Here is a 21,196-nt window from a genome sequence, read left to right on the forward strand (position 1 = left end):
GTGTCATTTTAAAATAAGTAATTTTCAGGTGCCACCAGGTGGTGCTGTGACTAATCTGCCCCTCTAAATTGAATGGATTCTTCCTTGGCTCATACTATCATCATACACCCCCCCCCCCCCCCCCCCCGTATTTCACATCTGAAAACACAACAGCATCAAGGTATGATTGTGCTTTATTTGATTTGTGAGAATTCAAATAGCTATTTCACACAAATTCCTTTGTCAATACACAAATATATCAATGGTAATGGTCTTCTTCAGATTCCCTGTTTCTGTTTAAATAGAATATGACTAATATCACAGTATTGAAACACGCAGACGAGATCTATTTTCAGCTCATCGAGTCGTAAAAACGTATCTTTGAGAAGAGCTGAAAGCACCAACATGTGAAGTCAGTAATGTCGCACCGTTCTGCTTAGACCAAAGGTGCGAGTGTAGAAGATCTTATTCCAAGGCACTTTCCTTCTTCTTAAGTTACCGTTAAATAAAACGTACTAGTTTCTACAAGAACTGGATATGCATTAAGGCTCACAATATACCTAAATACAAATGCAGTGCTCACAGATACATGCTTGCCCTCATTAAACAAGGTAGAAAAGTGCAATGTCAAGCGCTAGGGAATATAGAAAAATATAGATATGTTTTTGAACGGATGCTGGACGTAGCATTTGTTCTCCAGGAGTTTGGTGAGCTAATCATGGGTGAATAAACAGCAATTACTGCTGGATAAAGACCGCCTGTGAGAGGTGCTCATTTTCCTGTCTGTCTTTCTCTAAATAGCACGACTCCCAACTGGAACACACAACTCCCGTCAGGTGGAGGACGCATGCGCCGTGTCTGTAAAAGCTGAAAGGGAAGTGGAGAGTCTATGGCTTTGGAGGTGGCAGCGGCGGCTGCGGCGGCTCCTCCAGGCTCTTCACCAGATCTGTGTACGCGGTGGAGTTGATGAAGCGGGGGTACGAGTCTCTCTGCATCAGCGTGTAGATCTGCTGCTGAGCGTCGTCGAACGTGTGCGAGGTCGGCTCCAGCATGTTGCGGTTGATTACGTCTCGGACGCGGGAATCCAGACTAACCTGGAGAAAGACAAGAGTGAAATAATTTGATTTGATTCTGGTCATTTCTTGAGCAATCAGGTCAAACATTCGCCAGTTTGATGTGAGGATCGGCCACATGAACAATGAGAGGGACGCGCTGGCTGATTGGCAGATATTCACCTGCACTCAACCAATTAGTATCTTCTGATGCGAAAGAAAATTGGATTCAGTGACGGCAAAAACAATTTGAGGCCGATTCCTCTCTGTTTTAGTGTCTCAGTGTGGACCGAAGCTGAGTGCTGATCCCATTCCAGACCAGTGGAATTCCAATCCCGAACACAATCGTATGGGATCAGCGCTCCGAATGGGTCCACAGGGATAATAGTAACATTACCTGGATGTTCATGGAACCAGTTTGTGCTGGTTTGTAACGTAACATCACACAGTTAAAACTTTCCACAGAAACTTGCAGAACGACGTCGAGTCATGAAAACATCCAGAGATCGAAGCTGTACGACTTTGATTTTTTTGGGGGGGGTGAGATTTCACTGATTGAAATATCATATTTTGTATGTTCCATGTCAACAGAGTAGCTGCCAGTTGAAGGACAGCACAACTTCCTGTGTGGGCTACTGTTTTAGAGCAGCGAAGAAGAACTGATTTCCTGTATGTGATGTTACACAAGTGAGAAGTAGCAGGGTTCCATTTAGAGCTAATTAGATATCTACAGCCAGTGCATAGCTTTACAGACTCGCTGACACTGACCTCAGATCTGTAGTCAGGCAGAAAGCTTTCTTGATACCTACATCAGAGTAAGAATAAATGAACGAACCTGACGTCTCCATGAGCTGTCGGCCAAATTGTTCTTTTAAATATCTGTATCGGTTTCACAATTGTTTGCCGTACGTTTCCATTTTTAATTGTTGAGAGGAAAAAGTGGTGGATTACAATGAAGATATTTTTGTTTTTCTGACATTTAAAAAAAACAACAACAACAACAACAAATGTGCTCAACAGATAAATAATGAAAACATTTGTATTGATTGATACATATAATTTAATTTGACTTGAATTTTTGATTACATGAAAAAGTTGATACATTTGACTGCATCCTTTTGTTCAAACTAAATTCTAAACCTCGTCAAAAGGTGATCAGTTTATTATTAAAGGTTTGAGAAGCTGGGATCGTGAGCGTTTGGCTGCCGTCGTCACTGAATGAATTATCTGACTGATACCCGGGTGTCTCACCTCTTTAGGGGAAAGGATTGAGATGAAGTCCTCGTATATTTGACGGACTTTCTCCTCCACCACAGTCTTGTTGGTCTCCTTCTTCAGCTCCTCGCAGGCCAGCCAGAACATCATGTTCTCCTCGCTGAACTCGGTTCGCAGGAACTGCCTGAAGCAGCTGCGGCCCGCTGCACTCTTCATCACCTTTTCGAATGACGTCGTCCAGGAGTGAGCGTCTTCCAGAGTGGGCTTGGGGCTACAAGATGGGAGCGGAGACCTGGGATCGCGTGTCTTATTCACGGTAATTCTCTGGTCGATGCCACGGGGCGTCTACTTTCTTACCTTTCTTCGCAGTTGGTGTTGCCCTCCGTCCTGCGCTCAAAGGCGGACCTCTGTATCGTCTCATCCTCGCTCCTAACAGTCAAACTGGAGGGGAAAGAAAAAAAAAGAGGGCTTTGCTTTGATCATCAGGTTATTTAAAGAAGCTCGTCGTGCAGATTTGATCAGGTTAAAAATAACTCCCCAGTCCAAACTTCTCTTCCAAAAATAACGTGTGTAGCTTTACTGTGAGATCATGCGATAATACACACACACACACACACACACACACACACACACACACACACACACACACACAGCTTTTGCAGCGGTTCAGCCGAACATCACACATCTTAAACATGTCACTGAATGAGGAAGGATGTCTGCAGCTGCCTCGTGAGCATCCCTGACGCCGGGTTCGTTCAGTTCAGCCCAAACATGTTGGACACTTGAAAGACGGTTTCACAATGTTGTCCAAACGGCTGTGGAGAAGTTGGAAGGGACACGATATTGTGGGGGGGTTTTGGTTGTTTGTTTGTGGGTCAAATCTGGAGGTTCTCCGGCCTCTAATAATCCTCCACATGAAACAATATCAAAAAAGAAAATCAAGAAGTTGCAAACTCCTAAAGGTTGGAAATGTCGAATATTAGTCGTGAGATGAAAGCTGACAAAATCGTGAGTGCAGGGACGACGGCGAACTTTTCACACTGTAGAGAAGAGCTGCTAGTAAAATGCTAATTATGTTAATCAGAATAACAAGCCGAGGGCTGGCATGGCTCAGAGGTGGTGGCCCTCGAGCAACCAAAGGGTCGCTGGTTCGATCCTCGCTTCCCCCGGTGACCATGTCCAAGTGTCCTTGAGCAAGATACTGAACCCTAATTGCTCCTGTTGGTCCTGAACCGGACTGGTGACCCGTCCAGGGTGAACCTTGCCTCTCAGCCAATGTCAGCTGGGATAGGCTCCACCCCTCCTCACGTCCCTTAAGACTTGGGTTCTCTTTATTTTATCATTTGGATTTTCGTCACAAATTAAATTTCGTTACAACGGATATGCGGAATAGAAAATGGATGGATGGATAACAAGCCTGATATGAAAGTCTAGAAATAAAAACCTTTGCGGGAGGTTAAATTTCTACGATCCCTAATTCTTCCGTTCATTCTTGTAATTGATCGGTTGCTGTCACATGCAGGAGCTCGAGTTAATGGCTGAGTTCTTTTTAACCCGTTGATTTATGTCCCGTTTCTTATCATCCAGAACAGAATGACTGCCACGCTGTAAGATAAAGGAAACCCCTGACGAGAGATGACACTGCAATTATTTACGTAAAAGCTCAGGTGATTCTAATTAAAGGAACTGCAGATCACTTTTGACCCTCAGCCCACCCAAGAAGGAACACCTGGTGCTGCAGACCTTCTGACAAGAAACCGAACTGCTGCACTTCATCTCCTCAGCTTCAGTTAACCGCTGTCAGTGAATCCGTGATGATCTCCTGCAGTTGTGCATCGACCGCCGTATGTGTGTCAACGTCCCGTGATCCTGTGTGTGATTAAAATGTAGCTGACACCTGATGTGGCAGCTGGCTGCGGCCTAATTGGTTCAGGTGCGAGTCTGCAGCGAGCCGTCCCACCTGGGGACGCTGCAGCGCTCAGACGATTAGCTGGAGCTGGTTTTTAGACGTAGAGACAAAAGCTATTACTCATCCCCGGTGGAGTGAATTAGCACAGCTGCGTTCCGCGCAAAAACAGGTCGTAGATCCCCCCCGAGGAAGCTCAAGTAAACGGTTGATAATTCCAAAACAGATGAACCCCCCCCATCCATCCACCCACCCACCCAACACCCCCCCTGAGGCCTCGTGGTGTGGTGGTTCACAGGGCCACTGTGTCTGTGTTTGTCGAGGATGACGGTGCAGGCTGCGGTGGTGTGTGTGTGTGTGTGTGGGGGGGGGGGGGGGGGGGGGGAAGAGTCTCACTTCCACTTCATCTCATTCTGCCGCCAGACACACGAGGAAGGTCTGATTTTCATCCTCTTCTCCTAAAAATAGCCGCCAGGATGGATCAGAGACAAACGCCCCTTTGAATTCTTGTTTTTTTGTTTAGTTAAAAAAAAACAAAAAAACGATTGATGAGACATAAAGCAACACAAGGGAAATCTTATTAATCTGAACCAGAAATGCGAATGCCTCATTTGAGCTGCGGCCTCCTCCTGTATTTGTTGTTGTTGTTTTTTTTAGAACTTCTATTTCAACTGTTTCCCTCAGCAAAATCAGACCTGAAGGAGCTCCCTTGCTCACCAAAGATTACATTTTGAAATGGTGATTACAGCGAAAGCACAACTCCTCACATCAGACTCTCCCATTTGCTAATAATTTCCCCACAATGCACTTCCAAGGGTCTGCTGCACTCCCCCCCCCCCCCCCCTCAAGAACACAAACACCGGACGTCAATTAATGTGAAATTTGTCAGTTTTTGATGTTCAAATCCGAAGTTTGTCTGACGTCTAATATTTCAACTTGATGTCAAAAACAAAAGATGCTCTGTTGTCTTGTGGACGTTAACTTGTTGACTTGTGTCAGGTTCTGATGTTCAGCTAGTTAGCAAACTTTCCCGCCTCAAAACTGGGGCGCATCTCAAGCTCGATCCAACCGAACACCTCGACAACAGCGGCGGATGGCAGTTTGTCATCCACGTGATTCGCAAATCAACGAAATTGATGGAAATCCGATTTGATAAAAAAAAAATATCCCCAGAAAAGGTTAAATGAATGCCTAGCGCTCGACGCTGTGAAAGTTAAAGCCAGCAAATTCAACCAGAGAGTGACGTGAATATGAGCTACTTCTTAGCCCTCAGTTTAGCCTTGCAGGCAGGAAGCAAAGCCCGATTGTTAGTTGTGGATATACGGTGTAGGTGTGCATGCATCGTGAATGGAACTGGTCCAGAAGAACTGGGAAACATGTGTTATTGCAGGTGATGGGCAGCCACCAGTGACAGGCAGAGATGGAATTATTAGGCTTAGAGTTCAACGTCGCTGCACGTTTTGGCTCTGTTGCGTCAGGACACCACATGACCTCATTTGAAGGACGAAAGCTCCAGTTCTACACTGATTACTAATCCATCAGCAGATCATCTCTCTGATTGTATAATGTTTGAAAATGTATCTGCAAAGTCTCCCTTTTGGAGTCTTCAAATGTCTTTTTGTTAAAATTTTTTAAATCAGGTCGATGATCCAAAGCCACTTAGGTTTAACTCCTACTGACACGATCCAGAGCAACCGCGCAGCTTTGCTAATATTCAAATAAACTGGACTCCGTCCGTCCATCCATTTTCTACCTCTTATCCTGTTAAAGGCACGTTTGAATCCAGTCACTCATTCTGAGTCGTGGTACCTGAGTCCTCTGACCCACGCAGCTGGTCGTGCTCTCAGTTCAGCTTGGATTTTGTCCATTAAATTATGTAAAAGTGTAAATGATACAACAGCAACTGATCAAATCATGAAGGCAAAAAAAAAAAAAAGCAAATTAAAGAGCGATTTCACCTCACACAACAAGAAACTGTGCAGCTCAGTGGTTCAGTGGTTGGCGCTGTCGGCTGTTGTCATGTCATCGAGGCATCTCATGTCGATTTGATTGGCACATTGTGAAGTCCCCTGCAGAGGGACCCATATGTTCGTTTCTTGATCACATGACTTTATTCCTCAAGCACCAAATTCATTCACAGCCAGACCAACTGAAACTTCCGGCTTGTGAGTTGAAACAAGAGTAAATTTTACAATTCAGTTTCATGTTACTTTACTTGTCTAAATTTGGTTTTAACTTTTTCTGTTTTATTCAGGTGGCGGCACGGTGGTGCAGGGGTCAGCACTGTCGCCTCACAGCAAGAAGGTTCCGGGTTCGAGCCCCGGCTCCAGCACGGGATCTTTCTGTGTGGAGTCTGCATGTTCTCCCTGTTCCTGTGTGGGTTCTCTCTGGTACTCCAGCTTCCTCCCACAGTCCAAAGACATCAAGAGGGGACGAGGCTGATTGATACTCTAAATTGACTGTAGGTGTGGCTGTGAGTGTGAATGGTTGTCTGTCTCTATGTGTTGGCCCTGTGATGGACTGGCGACCTGTCCAGGGTGAACACCGCCTCTTGGCCAAGGGCTGCTGGGATCGGCTCCACCCCCCACCACCCTTAACAGGATAAGAGGTAGTGATGGACGAAAAGAAACCAGCATAAAGAGTGCATTTTCAATTTTTTGCTTTTTTAGATTGTAGGTGATATTTTTGGGCTTGTTATTCTCATCAATATTTTCAGTATTGTAGGGGCAGCTCCTCTCTACGTGGTCCAAGGGTTGCAGGGAAGTGATGATGTTGCTGTGTTAAAACTAAAAACAAGCACATCGGAGTGGCGTCGCAAACATGCATCGCGGCCGTAGTCGCTACAACTCAGCTTCCAAAGTGCATCACTCAGGAGAATGACGACAGTAAATCAACAAAAAACATAATTTCTGCTGTATGTGCCCCCCCCCCAACCCATATTTCCCTTCATCATCATCATCATCATCATCATCATCATCATCATCATCATCATCATCATCCTCAGCAGCTGGGGTGTGTGGGAAGCCTGTTATTACCAGGAGCAGCTACAGCAGCAGCACCAGCAGAAGCAGCAGGCGTTTGAGGCATTGGTGGGGGTGTTTCCCATTCTGTGGCGCGCTTGGAGGACACTGGCAGCTGCTTCCTGATGAACCTGCATCTGTCTCTTACGCATCTCCAGCCGCTCTGAGCCCATGGACTGGGGGGGGCGCACAGTGAAGGGTTGGAGGAGCACTACACACTTGAAGATTATTACCGCATCTCACACACACACACACACACACACACACACATAAAACACACTCCAAGAAATTACCAGAAAAAAAAACGAGAGTAGAAACGAAAAACAGGATGCGCGCGGATCCAAGAAGGCCCACGCGAAGGTTTACGCCGGAATAAAACCGTAATTATTCGCCATATTTGTCTCTTGGAATGCACGAACACTCCGTCACGCGTGGGGTCAACTTCTGTGCGTGATCGATTAACGACATGAAGAGATTCAAAACGTTAAAAAACAAACAAACAAACAAGAATAAATGTATGTATAAGAGCTCGTGCTTCTGTGTCGGATCATGCTGGATGTACGAAAACCAAATAGCGATGAGCAACTGACGCCTCCTCGCGCTCGGTTGTGTGTGTGAGTGTGGGGGGGGGGGGGGGGGGGGGCGAGCGGTAATGAGCGACAAGGCGTTACTCTGGACCGCGGCAATCGCGTCCATCAGTCACATCCTCGTGAGGTTATACACACGCGCGCGCGCACGCTCGCGCGAACACACACGCACACACGATGGTGGATTTAAGGAAAGCGAACCCTCCAGGAAGCTGCCCAGCGGTTTGTGGATGTCTTATGTCATAAAAGGATTTGACCGGTAAACCTGACGGGGTCGCTTCGCCTACGCCACGCGCAAACCGCGCTCGCGGGGTTTTAAATTTCAATGCAGACCCCAGACGCCCGATGATGAATCCTAATGTCTCCTGTCGCCAGATGAAGATGCTTCACCCTCACTGGATCCTCAATAATCCGCCTCTTTTCCCAGAATGACACAAACATTCGCATCATCAACATCATCATCTTATTATTATTAACCCCCCCCCCCAAAAAAAATCAAATCAAACGTGTACTCACTGTGTCACCATGAATGCCATACAGGTGATTTTTGGCTCGATCGCATCCGTCTGCCTCGACTTGACACAAACCAGTCGGTTTCCTGTGCGCGCATGCGTTTCCTGCAAGTGTGAAAAGATTCTTCTCTCTCTGCGTCCTCGCGAGCGCGCGCTCTCTCTCTGTGGCTCTCTCTCTCTCTCTCTCTCTCTCTCTCTCTCTCTCTCTCGACGCCACTGGCTTCTTCAGGACACTCGGACGACTGCAAGACACCGATTCAGATCAATAACTTTTAGATATTCACTTTTCACCCGTTCATGTCTGGAGATGACGGTGTTATTATTATTATTATTATTAATATTATTGTTATTATTATTTGGCTGTAAATCCGCTTCAATATTAATTATGAAATTAATAAAGCCTTGTTTTCATTCCCTCCGGAGCTCCATCAGCACGGGGATTCTAATCAACCGGTATTAGAGGGGAATCCTTGGATGGATGGCGAGACGGGATGTAGATTTTAGACGCCTGGTTTGTGTTTAATCCCGTCAAACATCTGGAAATGGCGATTCTCGCATCTGCATAATCCCAGGTGAAGTGTAGCGCGCGCGCGTCCACCAGAGGGCAGTAGTGATCCGTTCAAACACGCCTGGATTTGAAAACCCAAGAAAGAGGAGCTGAGAGTGCCCGACTGGGCTGTTTCAACGGCGTGTTCATGTAAAGTGAAGGGAACGTTGGTTGAGATGAACTGCTCACAAACACAAGATGTCATAACCAGACAACCAGATATTATTAGATTGAAAAAAAGGAGACAGAGCTCAGTGTATGCGATGTAAAATTCACGACTACAGTATTTGGTACTGATTTGGCTTCCGAGGGTCACATGACAGGGGAGGTCTTGGAGAAAAGCAATGCACTGTGCAGAATATGCCGCCCTAGCAGCAGTGTCTTTTACTGATTTGTATTCCCTCTGGTCACACAACTGCAGGACATGGGGGGGTGGGGGGGGGGGGGGGGGTAATCAGTTGGGTGGCAAAAGGTCAAACTCCATATATTTGAAAAACTTCCATGCTTGTGGGTGAACTTAGTGCTTAATTTCCCATAATGCCTGTCAACAAGGCTCTGGCTCCTGTCAGTCTCCATCCTGTATGACTCTGACATCATCGCTGTCTTTTAAACTTCAGAGGAGTGCCTCTTGTCGATGTTTAACCTTTCCGTCGGATTTAATCTGCTGCGGCGGAGTGAATGCTGCTTCAAATCTTCCCCGCTCCTCCGTGAGTGTCAGCCTGGTGAGAGAAACTACAAGTTTCAATTCCTGGCAGGCACGGTTTAGATGAAAAAGATGTGGCGTCGACCTCATAGAAGCAGGTTAAAACAGGTAAATTGAAATAATGGACATTAAAACTGATCAGCCAAACTCATATTATCGCCAAAAGATAGTTTTTAAATAATTAGAACGACGCTTAAATAGTACAATCGCATATTTCCCACAGAAAAGAAGTTATTTATTTGATTCATTTTGCCTTCTGATCCCGGTGCACAGCACATATTGTGGATTAAGAGTGTTTGCTGCATGAGATCTTGCAAATATGACGATGTACAGTGAATATGCAGAGGAGAACCCGACCCCTCCGCTGCGCATCCATGTGGCAGAGCCGTAAACTGCATCCAGTACCCAGAAGTCTCTCTTCACAAGTCTTGTCATCAGTCACGGCGGCTGTATTGATCCCGAGGAACGGCCTCTTTGAGGGGAGCTGCTCTCTTGTACGATAACTAGTTAACCGTGATGTGTAGCTGCTACATTAAGCACACGTATGTATCTTTTCACACACACGCTCACACACTCCCTGCTGAGACCAGACTGAGTGAAATGTGCGGTTCCAGTCACACTGGTTATCATGTCCACCCCGATCTATTACAAGTCATTATTCACTCGCGTTGGCGGTGAGTGAAAATCTTTTAACGGGAGGAAGCTCAGGAGTAATTGTTTTCCACTCATGTTTGCCTCTGTAATTTAAAGCAGGGCCACTTCCTGTGAATCTTCGGGGTTTATCTCAGAGCCACAGAGGTTTCCACCTTAACGACTGCTCTCTTTTCTTTCTTTTTTTTTCAATCTGGGTGATGAAATGCTTCTCTCTCTCGCTCTCTCTCTCTCTCTCTCTCTCTCTCTCTCTCGTCCGCAGCTCCATGTTCTTGCTGGCCTTGGCTGTCCTCCGCACTGAGAGGGAGGCTGAGGACACCCCCGCGTTCCCTAAATCGTCTCTGCCGCTGACAGATTTCGCCTGAGTATCTCAGACCATAACAACCATCTTCTGAAAGAGAGGAAGTGCTACTTCAAGTCATGTAAGAGATCTTCAAACCGGCTAACAAGTCAACCCCTCTAGTTAGTATTGATTAGCCATTTATAAGCAATTAGTAAACTGGTGCATTACACACAATGGCACAAAACAATGAGGAATCAGTAGCATCGATTTGCTCCTCTGTGGCTTTGTGTCACAGGTTTGAAATAATGACGAATTCTTGACCACTGAAAAGACTTGTAGGCCTGTAAAATAACTTTTTTTGTTTTATTTGATATCTTTGGTGCAATTTTGCAAATGCTCAGAGGTAGAGTGGCCGTCTAGCAACCGAGGGGTCGCTGGTTCGATCCTCACTTCCCCCAATGACCATGTCAAAGTATCCTTGAGCAGGATACTGAACCCCTAGTTGCTCCTGATGGCCCTGCGACAGACTGGCGACCCATCCAGGGTGAACCCCGCCTCTCGCCCAGTGTCAGCTGGGATAGCCCCCCCCCCCCCAACTTGAATGGGTTCCCCTGTAACACAAAAGTAACTGATTTCTTCAAAAATGTGCATTCTCCAGTCTCAGCAAGCATTTCTTTCTCGCGTGGGTGCAGATATGTGAGGATGCTGATGAAAACAGCAGCCGGCGTGTGCACACAGTTTCTAATGAACATCCCTGTTCTGTGGGACGTTCTGGTCTGTATTTTGTGAAATATTCTTGATTTCATGTGGCTGCATTGATAAATTCATCCTTAACTGAACGTGGAACAGCCATAAAAGAAATTCAAGTGTCTCTGTCTATAAATCTTATGACAAATATGACATCTTGAGAAGAGCAGCCTGGAGTGTTTGTAGAGTGATGAACATGAAACTTTATTAAGCTGAGATGGACGCATCAGGGATTTCTTCAAAAGTTATGTAATGTTTAACACTTGGAAAATGTCCTTAACTCAGAGTGTCAAAAGATTCAGCTTACAAGTGCTAAATGAGGTGAAAATAATGTGTGAGGAGAACTAATTATATGTATTTTTTTCACCGAATGATCAGAACAACTAAGTTCTGTCAGCGTGAAATTAAAAAAGATTAAAACTTCATTTGATTAGCAGGAGCTTTCAGATCAGTTAATGACAGGTGCTTTTTTTTTTCTTTTTTTGCCAATTCAATCTTCATCTTTCACACATGGGAGCGAGTGTTTGTGTTGTTGTTCAATTGAAGCTCATTTAAAGCTGAATGAAAGTTCTAGGAACAAAACAGGCTTTTAAGCAAACGTCGTGTATGGATTGTTATTAGCCTGCAGGGGAGAGACGAGCTGAGGCTGGCACCAGAGAGACAGACGGACAGACAGAGAGAGAGGGAGAGAGACAGAGAGTCAGAGACAAAGAGAGACAGAGAGAGACAGAGACAGAAAGAGAGACAGAGAGTAAGAGAGAGAGAGAGAAAGACAGACAGAGACAGAAAGAGAGACAGAGAGAGACAGACAGAGAGTCAGAGAGAGAGAGAGAGTCAGAGACAAAGAGAGAAAGACAGACAGAGAGAGAGACAGAAAGAGAGACAGAGAGTAAGAGAGAGAGAGAAAGACAAAGACAGAAAGAGAGACACAGAGAGTCAGAGACAGGGAGAGAAAGACAGACAGAGAGACAGACAGAGAGTCAGAGAGAGAGAGTCAGAGACAAAGAGAGACAGACAGACAGAGAGAGACAGAGAGTCAGGCGGTTTATTTCTTATTTAATTCCATTCAGAATTTGACTGACAGATTTCAGTTGTGTGTTGTGGAAATGCAACATGCAGAGAAAACGTCAGCATGTGATTCTATTTTTTTTTTTGCGGTTGAAATCAAAATGATTTTTGCTTTGGGGGGGGATTTTGATCATCAAAGTTCTATTTAAAAACAAATCTGTGTGTGTGTGCGTGTGTGCGTGTGTGGTGTGCGCGTGTGTGTGTGCGTGTGTGTGTGCGTGTGTGTGTGCGTGTGTGTGTGTGCGCGCTCTGCTTCTGCATGTACAGTACATGACACAGTAAACATGGCAATCTTACATTCCAAACAAGCTGCTGACAAGTTTGATAGCTCCAGTCATTTTCTAGCCGTACATGCGATTACATTTATTATCCTGGAGGGCATTAAATTTACTGCCTCATTCCTTCAAGGTGAGGTAAATCTCTTCCTCCACAGACACACAGCAGCACAAGAGTGATGAGAGAATCCCAGTGAAAGAGCAGGTACAATGCAGCTCCACGCACATCAGACTAGGATGTATAGATTTACTCAGAGCTGTAAAACACAACTTCAGCATGTACAACCGGCCTGAGACCCACTGAAACGCCTTCCTCTTTCATCGCACGTTCAGCAGACATTTGAAGGAAAAGATGAGATCTATGATGATGTAACGGACGCGGAGACGAAATGGCGGGTTTCATTTCTCGCTAATAACGCAGGTGATGTTTTCTATTTGTGTCAAGAATCGAGAGGAACTGTGAGGTTTACGGCGCCAGAGGCAGGACGCCGCGTCTCATCCCTGAGATCGCGCAGGCCTGTGAACACGTATCCATAAGAACCAGGCGTGCTGCAGAGATCTGATCCCGTTCAGCCACGAGAGCACTGGAGAGGTCGGAACAACATCAGTGCCATAACATTTCTGCTACCACCCCCCCCCCCTCGATTCTATTGAATACGTGTTGATTTGACCTCATTTGGATTCATTAACTCTGCTAAACGACACAATTTCTGCTGCAGAAAAGAGCTTCAATTCTTCAAATTGACTGCAAATAACCCGCATGTTGTTGCGGCGGTTAGCATTGTTGCTTCCCAGTTGGAAGGCTGCACCCGGCCCAGGATAAGTGGATCCGACGGTAGATGGATGGATGGAAATGAGGCAAAAAGGATAAGAAAGAAAGATTTGATTGTCGTAGCATAAAAACAGGCCGTAACCGTTAAAAAAAAAAAAGGCAGACTACAGTGAGCGCCAGCTTTATTAACGTGAGCCGGGAGAGCAACTCTGCCAACATGAACTCAGCTCAAAATTTAATGGGCTCTCGTGGAAGAGACCAACATGGAAAAAATAGTGGGAAAAAGAGCAAATGATAAAACATGAAATGCTTCTCTTAATATGGATCTAAAGAAGTGTGTTACTGGTGTGCTTCCATCACGGGTGCAGCTGGAGGCCTCTGCACAACACAGCAGCCAGGAGACGGAGCAACTGGATTCCCATTATAACCACTCATGGTGGGGAGGAAATTAAAGTTGCTGTAAAGAAAGGAACTGCCGAAGGAGAAAGAGATCAGCCGGCAGCAAGAGCACGAGTCGCTGCTGGAAGAAAGAGAAACGTTGAGGAGGGAGGAGGTGGGATGGAGCCAAGACAGGAAGAAGCTGCTGGGGGAAGTGAGTCTGCTTGGAGTGCTGGCTGTCACAGAGACAAGCATGAGTCTGAGAGCAGGAGGGCGGCTGAGAACGGAGAGACAGGTTTTACAGTACGGAAGAAGAGAAGTCCAAACTGCGGAAGTAGATCGAGACCCTGACCCCCCCCCCCCCCCCCCCCCAAAAGAGCCGGGATTCGAACTGTGTTTTCTACGTGGAGTTTGCATGTTCTTGGAGACGAGGCTGATTGATACTCTAAATTGTCTGTAGGTGTGACTGTGAGTGTGAATGGTTGTCTGTCTCTATGTTGGCCCTGAGATGGACTGGTGACCTGTCCAGGGTGAACCCTGCCTCTCGCCTGAAGGCAGCTGGGATCGGCTCCAGCCCCCAGCAACCCTTAACAGGAATAAGCAGAAGAAAATGGATGGATGGATGGATGGATGGATGGATGGGTGGATGGATGGATGGATGGATGGATGGATGGATGGTGTTTGAGGCTCATGGGGTGAACCTGGGACAATCCCCCCCCCCCCCCAGCTCCTGCGTCAGTATTAATCAGAGAGCTGTGAACACTCAGAGAGCTGAGCGACTGGACTCCTTCAGAGGCTGAAACTGCAGGAGTGGGTTGTTCACCGCGCCATCGCAGGGGAACGTCTCCGCCTTTGACGTTTCATTCTTGTTTTGTGTTCTTTAAATCAGAGTCATTTTGCTTGCTTGTCTGCCACTGCATCTGCGTTCATGGCTGAAATAATAGCAGAGCCACCCACTTTAACAGTAGCATGATGTAAGCGTGTGGGCCAGCCCTGCCGTGAGAGTGCAGGAGGGGGGAGGAGGGTAATGAGAGCGGGTAATGGAGTGACGAGGACAGAGGTGCTTCAGATTCACGCCTCATTCACTACAGAACAGCATCAGCATCCGCCCAGAGTCTAAAGGCAAACACGTTCAGCTCCGATGCTCTCAGGTTATTCCCTGCACCCACCTGAGAATCTCAGGTAATTTTGCCCCCGATAAAACCTAACCGTCATCCAATTGTCATGCACAACTGGAGATCTACATCTTCTCTGTCCATGCAGACATGCTCTCTCCCCCCCCCCCCCCCCCCCCCCACAGAACCACTGGGAAGCCCGTCCAGGTTTAATGTTCTGCCTCCTCCATTACTCTGTTTTAAGGTTTCACTCGGCTCCGGCGGACAGAGATGTGGAAAATATAGCAACTAATTAGAGATCTCCCGGGAATGAAATGAAGTTTGGGGGAATGAAATATGTTCTTCCACGATAATTGGAGATAGAGAGAGAGAGAGAGAGAGAGAGAGAGAGAGAGAGAGAGAGAGAGAGAGAGATGGGATGAGGAAAGAGAGGCTGTCTCCTTCCAAAACCAACATGAGCTCATATTTTAGGGTTGTCAAGGATCCACTGAGTGTTTCCTCCACCTCCTTCATGTTAGCCATTAAAATCCATGAGTTTGCCATTGAACCCCAGGTCCCACAAACTGCCTATAAACGCCTATAAACGGACTCAGTTTGAGAACGAAAGACCAAAATGGGTTTTTGTTATCCGTCTTCCATTCAAACTCACTTCCTGTTGTGCCCATCCCTTAATCTTTTATATTTTATATTTTTTATATTTGCATTTAAACTTATAAGTAGTGCTCGGCCAAACTCAATGTAACAAGTAATGCAGGGTTTTTGCAATGTTTGAGCTCTTCTTTGGTCGATACTCCAACACCAAGTTTGGTTTAATTCGGCTTCATAGTTTTTTGTGAAATATCGCCAACAAATGGAACCGATGACACGATGTCCTCAGCAGATACGAACTGCTGCCGTATTCGAGCCAGCTTTTCGATCTGTAAGTCCACTTTTAACCCACTTTCTTAATTGAGTCTTTTTCCTTCTGCATGGTAAAACTAGTTGGGGAAAGTTGATCCCTCTGAGGCTCTGCTGCCCAGAAGCTCTTGTCTGTATCTTTTTTCATGCTTTTCAATGTTTAATTCTGCAAGGAAAAATAGTTTTTCCTGCACTCAAAGGCTGTCTGATCCTGCGCCCTGCACCTAGAGGACGCGACTGGCATTTTTTTTTTCTCCGCTACATCCACCAAGGAGGTCCGATGCTGTGTGGTGCTTCTGTCTGTCTGTCGGTCCGTCTGTCTGTCTGTCTGCTGGCATGATAACACAAAGGAATTCCAAGTTGATTTCATGAAACTTGGTGGGGGCATGCAGGACAGATCAGGGCACCACCACTCCAAGCTTGTTGAAAATGGACATTTTTCATTAATTTTATACAATTTAATGTACTTCTACAGAAAAAAAATCTATTTTTAATGGAGTTAGAAGTTTACCTAGATGTGCAGGAAATCGTCCGTCATGGATTGCATATAAAGTAAGAGAAGATGGAGCTGTTGGTCTGTGCTCTCCCATCTGGGTTTGTTTCTCTAATAAAAGGAGCAGAATGACTCTAAGTACCTGGCATTACTGGTCCATCACATCTATATAACAGCAAGAAACGGCTCTGATGATAGAAGTGCTGGTTAATAAATATATACCAGCCTCCACGAGAAGCAAATCAGTGTGTGTTAGCAGGGTGACTCAGGGAGATGTGGATGGACTTTTGATTAAATTTGCTCGACTGATAAACAGGTTGAGGAACAGTGGGTTAGATTTTGGATTAACATCAGATGACATCAGGGAAAAAACAAAATCGAGATTTTTGTGATAAAAGAAAGGAGACGAGATGCTTTGGAGGTGTTCAAGTCTCCTCTGATTTGTATTTTCTCCCTCGTATCAGATGCTTTGCTGAATTTGCAGGCCCATCGAAGTGCTGGTGTTATAAAGATCCCAAAACTCAAAGAAAAGTCTGCTCTCTGTCAGAGTAAATCTTCCTCCATTGATTTTAATCAAGCAGTTAAAGATGTGACTTCAAAACACCCGAGGAAGAACTACAAGGAGTTGATGGGGGTAAAAGAGGACATCGGTTTTGCTGGCTTATCTTCAGATACTTTTTTTTTTTTCCATCCTCTACAGTGAATCGTGACTCACTCTTCCATGAAATAATCCTCTCTCGTGTCCGGCAGGAGTTCCATCGAACCAAATTCCAAATTCCTTTTGAATATGTGCTTTTAACCAGGGGTGCAAAGTAATTTAAGTTTGATCACTGAAATACTAATTTAAGGTTACTTTTTCGCCACAAATAAAAAAGAAAAGACAGGGTTGTGAGAGGATCTGTAAGGCAGGACAAGTTGAGGTCACAGGAATCCCCATGTTTGCCTAGCCGATCTACGATTCACCCAGAAAAATCAAATGTTGTTTATTTTAAGCTGGAACGAGATGTTAAGAAAAACCCATTTGACAACATTATTCACGGACATCCATTTAGAGGAGCTCTGACCTCACACGGCAGCAGCCAACCAGGCGAACCCTGCTTCATCTGAATGCTCAGCCCTTGCTTGGTTGGCTTACCCACACAGCTGAGCCAGAGCTCGTCTCTGGAGTCATTTCATGGGAATCAATGACACAGAGATGAGTCAGAGACGGAGATCAGCTCAGGAATTAAAGGCAGACGGGAGTCAGGCTAATTGGTTCAAGTAGATACTTCAGAGTGTTTTATTTTTGTTTGAGAGAAGGTTATGAGGTGTGCTATTCCTGCCTCGGTGCGGTCAAATCCACATGAAACCCGCTGTGGCCTGGTGTTTTATACCTGTGAAGTGCATGGATGAGGATCTCTCAGCAGGAGCCTTCCAGTCTGGTATCAGACGGAGTAAAGAGGCAGACAGCTGCACCTTTGCTATGAGACAGGCTGTTGTACATGATTCACAGAGCAGAAGGTGCGAAAGAGGACCGCACACACACTTTAACTGGTTTGAGATGTTTAATTAGCAACAGAAGTGACTAAAGATCCATGTAAAGTAAAAGAGAGCTCATTTTAAAACTGAAAAAGTGGATGTTTTTCACATCGAAGTCACTTTCCTGCTCACAGAAAGCAAGGGTCAAGGTACTTTTACATGACTGGAATCTGCAGTGTGACTTCCAGCCTGGACACCACACCAAGTTTCAGTCCAAAAAACAAAAAAAGCAAAATGGTTCGCAAACCGGGAAAAAAAAAAAGTGTATTTCACATTCAATTTACGGCTCGTCTCACACCAGCCTCCCTCCAGAGCTGTGAGTGAGTGATGACGTCGTATAATATAGAGATGAAGAAGCATCAAAAAAGAGGCTAACAGCAAAAAAAAAAAAAAAAAGAGAGAGAGAGAGAACATTTTGGGTACAGCTCGTTTTTGAAATAGTGACTAAATATTTTTCAGATCTTCCACTTGTACAGTTTGATCATCCTTACATTAGTAAACAGGCCTGGAAGCTGGCATAAGCCGGAAGAAACTCTGCCGTTCCAATCCGGTGCGTCACGGTAACGGCTGCTAATTCGTACGAATTTCATAAACTGGAGTTTCTTAGTCATCCTGGACAAAAGGAGGTTTAAGAAGACTGTCGGCCTTCAACTCATTAATTCACATGGACGCTCAACTGAGCCCAAGGAGCTTAACAAGACTGTCTGATAGAACTTTGGACCTCATGGACAAGGTTGCATTACATGACAGCCGTCCATCCGAAGGTATTTGGTCGTTTGTGGCTCGGGAAGAATGCATAAAATTGTAAAATGTAATTCCCCGTCTGGAGGTCACCTCCCGCTCAGAAACCCTCCGTCTAGATGATGACATATCTGTGAATCCGGAGGGGCTCGTGGATTTCTGTGGCGTTTTTCCTGGCAGCCAGCAGTTGTGGGTATAAATCACTTATAACCTAAGATTTCATGGTGGCGTGAGAGGAAGTCCGGTCCTCAGGATACATTCCTTCAGCAGTTTTTGTGATATTTCACAGGGAAAGGGACTTGGTGGTGCCATTAGGAAAACTCAGGCAATCACCAAAAGTTATTAAGATCGTTCCTCTGGGTACAGCGCTGGCGGCTCAATATCTCGTGATAAATAGTTGAGCTATTTCAGCCTGAGCCAGTGTGGTGGACTCACCGGCTAAAAGACCACAAGCATCCCAAGAACCACACCGAGCAGCGCTTCGATGAATAAAAGAGGAACTTCTCAGCTGATATGAGAACCAACATTTCTACACGTGTATTAAAACACAAGCCTCTAGAGCAGGAAATCAGTGTCATCACCTGGAGTAGTGAAGGACAGTTACTGGACAGAGCTGAGCAATGGAGATGGAATGACTTCCCCAGCAAGAAGAAATCCCCTTGTTGTTATTCATTCTTGATCCTGTGCAGCAGGTGCAGTCCTTGATGGGAACACGCCAACCTTTGGGGAAGTGTGCTTGTTTCCGTCCTCCCCAGAGCCCGATAATAAGATGGATACTCTTCCCTGCTCTGTGCCAGCCCCACGCAGACCTAATGAATAGCGTAGCGCTATAAACGCTCGTGGGTAGGAGGTATCCCGGACGTCACCGAATCTACTTTTCCTCCAAAAATAGTCTTTGCCTACATCAATTAATATTAATCATTCAAGTTGTAAGTAACATTTACAACAATTTCAGATTGGAGGATCTCGTGATTTCAGAATCTGTTACATGTCCAGAACTTCCCTGAGTTCGAGGATGCAGGTTTCTAAAGCTTCCAGACATCTTTACGTCTTTATTCCTCGTCCAGGACGCACTACATAATGAGGGTGATGAGCCGAATCCCCCTGCTGGAACACCTGCAGTCTACGCAAGCAGATCGGATACGATTGTCAAACCTGCTTCCCTCTGCACCTGTCAGGACCCACTAAGTACCCTGCAACCACAGATGATGGCCTCCCCCCTCACCGAATCTGCTTGCTTTAATGTGAGTGTTAAAGAAAAGGAAAATCTACGGAATGGATTTTTATTCAACACCCCAGCTAAAAGGAAACGGTATCAAATCTGCACGTTTGTGTCTCAAAAACTTTCGCGAAAAGAATTCAAGAGATTTCCACTTTGTAAAAACACCAAATGGCTTTTTTTTTTCTTCTCTCTCGTGAAAATGAATTGGAACAATATCAAAAAGTCATTTAGAAAAAGAGGTATCGTTGAACTGTCACAGTGAGGCAGCGCTGATAAAAACAGTGAAGAGGACTGAGTAATAAAGAAGGGCAGACATAATAGCAATGCACTCATAAAACCACCTCCATGTTCCCGCTGAATATTGTGTCACGAGCAAAGTACGTATTGAAAACATCCATCAAAAGAGGCCAAACAAAAAAGGCAACAACTTTTACTGGAAATAATTTGAGTTTGTCCCTTTGTGTAAAATGAAAATGACGTTTTGTGTTGCTAAACCTTTCCTGAGTCCAGAGGCGACGGGGAATCACCATGGTAACGCTCAGTCTTCTGTCAGTTGGCTATTTGAGACGTTTATCGTAGTGAAGGAGCGGTTGTTGAAACAATGGAGGCAAAGACCTACTGACAGATATGTTAGACACAAACAGGTGATGTAAAAGTCAAGAAGTAGAAACCAAATACAAACCAAATACAGGCGAGCGTTCCTGCCAGGCGCGCATTGGCGGCAGAACCCAAATTCAGACCAAAAAAACAGGCAAAACTGAGGAATTGGAGATTTGTCTTTGTCTTTGTGAAGAACAAACGCAACTCTTAACTTACATTCAAGCGAATGTAACTGGTAAAATACACACGAGGAGAGCAACGAGCAGGTGAACTGTTGCACACTGACTGACTTAGGAGGCCAAACTAAACGACAAAGTCAACTAATGACACGCCAAGAAACCGGTGGGTGAACGCCAGGGGAGCGAAGGAGCTGATAGGAGGAGAAAGACCGGGAACAAGGCTGTGCCTGACCAGGACTGATGAGCATATGAGATGCACAAGACCCGAAAAAAGGCAGGAAACACACAAAGTCAGGAAGTAACATGGGAGGGGGTGCGAATTACAAAATAAAACAAGAAATGACTTAAACAGAGTTCAAGTCAACACAAAGAACACTAAGATGCAAACTAAAAAGAGTCCAAAAAGAGTGGCATCTCCCATAAAAGTTTGACTTCTGAGGCAAAAAGTAAAAAAAATACAAGGTTGGAGGTTGTTTGCGTCTGACTGTCTGAATGTTTATTTATTAGAAAGAAAAAAGGCCCGATACAAAAATGTCAAGTATAAGTTGAAACACAATCTGACCCAAAACATAACACTTATTTTCCCACAGCTTGTATTTCCGCCAGTCTCTCCAACTGAGACCTTGTCTCTGCAATGGGGTCTCCAAAAACTATGTGCTTGGTGGTTTCTGTGTCCTGGAAGAAAAAAACTAATTACCCAGTGGAACCCTGGTGCCGCTCCTCGAGGCTGCTCTGG

At 45.4% G+C, this 21,196-nt stretch overlaps 1 protein-coding gene across 2 annotated transcripts; it reads right to left on the reverse strand.

Moving 5' to 3' along the window:
• Nucleotides 1-155: 155 nt before the first annotated feature.
• On the reverse strand, nucleotides 156-8,401 carry LOC147241483 (regulator of G protein signaling 20-like). 2 transcript variants are annotated; one of them, XM_086191931.1, is made up of 5 exons: nucleotides 8,276-8,401; nucleotides 7,188-7,348; nucleotides 2,604-2,687; nucleotides 2,283-2,517; nucleotides 156-1,073 (listed from the first exon to the last, which is right to left on the reverse strand). In XM_086191931.1, exons 2-5 carry the CDS (start codon nucleotides 7,343-7,345, stop codon nucleotides 867-869), a joined length of 684 nt encoding a protein of 227 aa, XP_086048057.1. In that variant the 5' UTR covers nucleotides 7,346-7,348; nucleotides 8,276-8,401; the 3' UTR covers nucleotides 156-866. The 2 variants fall into 2 exon arrangements, with proteins under 2 accessions (XP_086048057.1, XP_086048058.1); XM_086191932.1 differs by lacking the exons at nucleotides 7,188-7,348; nucleotides 8,276-8,401 and adding an exon at nucleotides 3,976-4,237.
• Nucleotides 8,402-21,196: the final 12,795 nt, after the last annotated feature.

This window comes from Aulostomus chinensis, chromosome 21 (assembly GCF_037954235.1).
Source record: "Aulostomus chinensis isolate RoL2024-O1b breed Wild chromosome 21, RoL_Achi_v1.0, whole genome shotgun sequence".
Lineage (NCBI taxonomy): Eukaryota > Metazoa > Chordata > Actinopteri > Syngnathiformes > Aulostomidae > Aulostomus > Aulostomus chinensis.

Excerpts from the sequence above, each read along its gene's own strand:
- LOC147241483 (XM_086191931.1), bottom strand. The coding sequence starts at position 7,345 with ATGGGCTCAGAGCGGCTGGAGATGCGTAAGAGACAGATGCAGGTTCAT. Across the intron at positions 2,688-7,187 it reads TGCTGCTGTAGCTGCTCCTG|TTTGACTGTTAGGAGCGAGG; the intron begins GTAATAACAGGC and ends TTTCCCCTCCAG. Across the intron at positions 2,518-2,603 it reads AACACCAACTGCGAAGAAAG|CCCCAAGCCCACTCTGGAAG; the intron begins GTAAGAAAGTAG and ends CCCATCTTGTAG.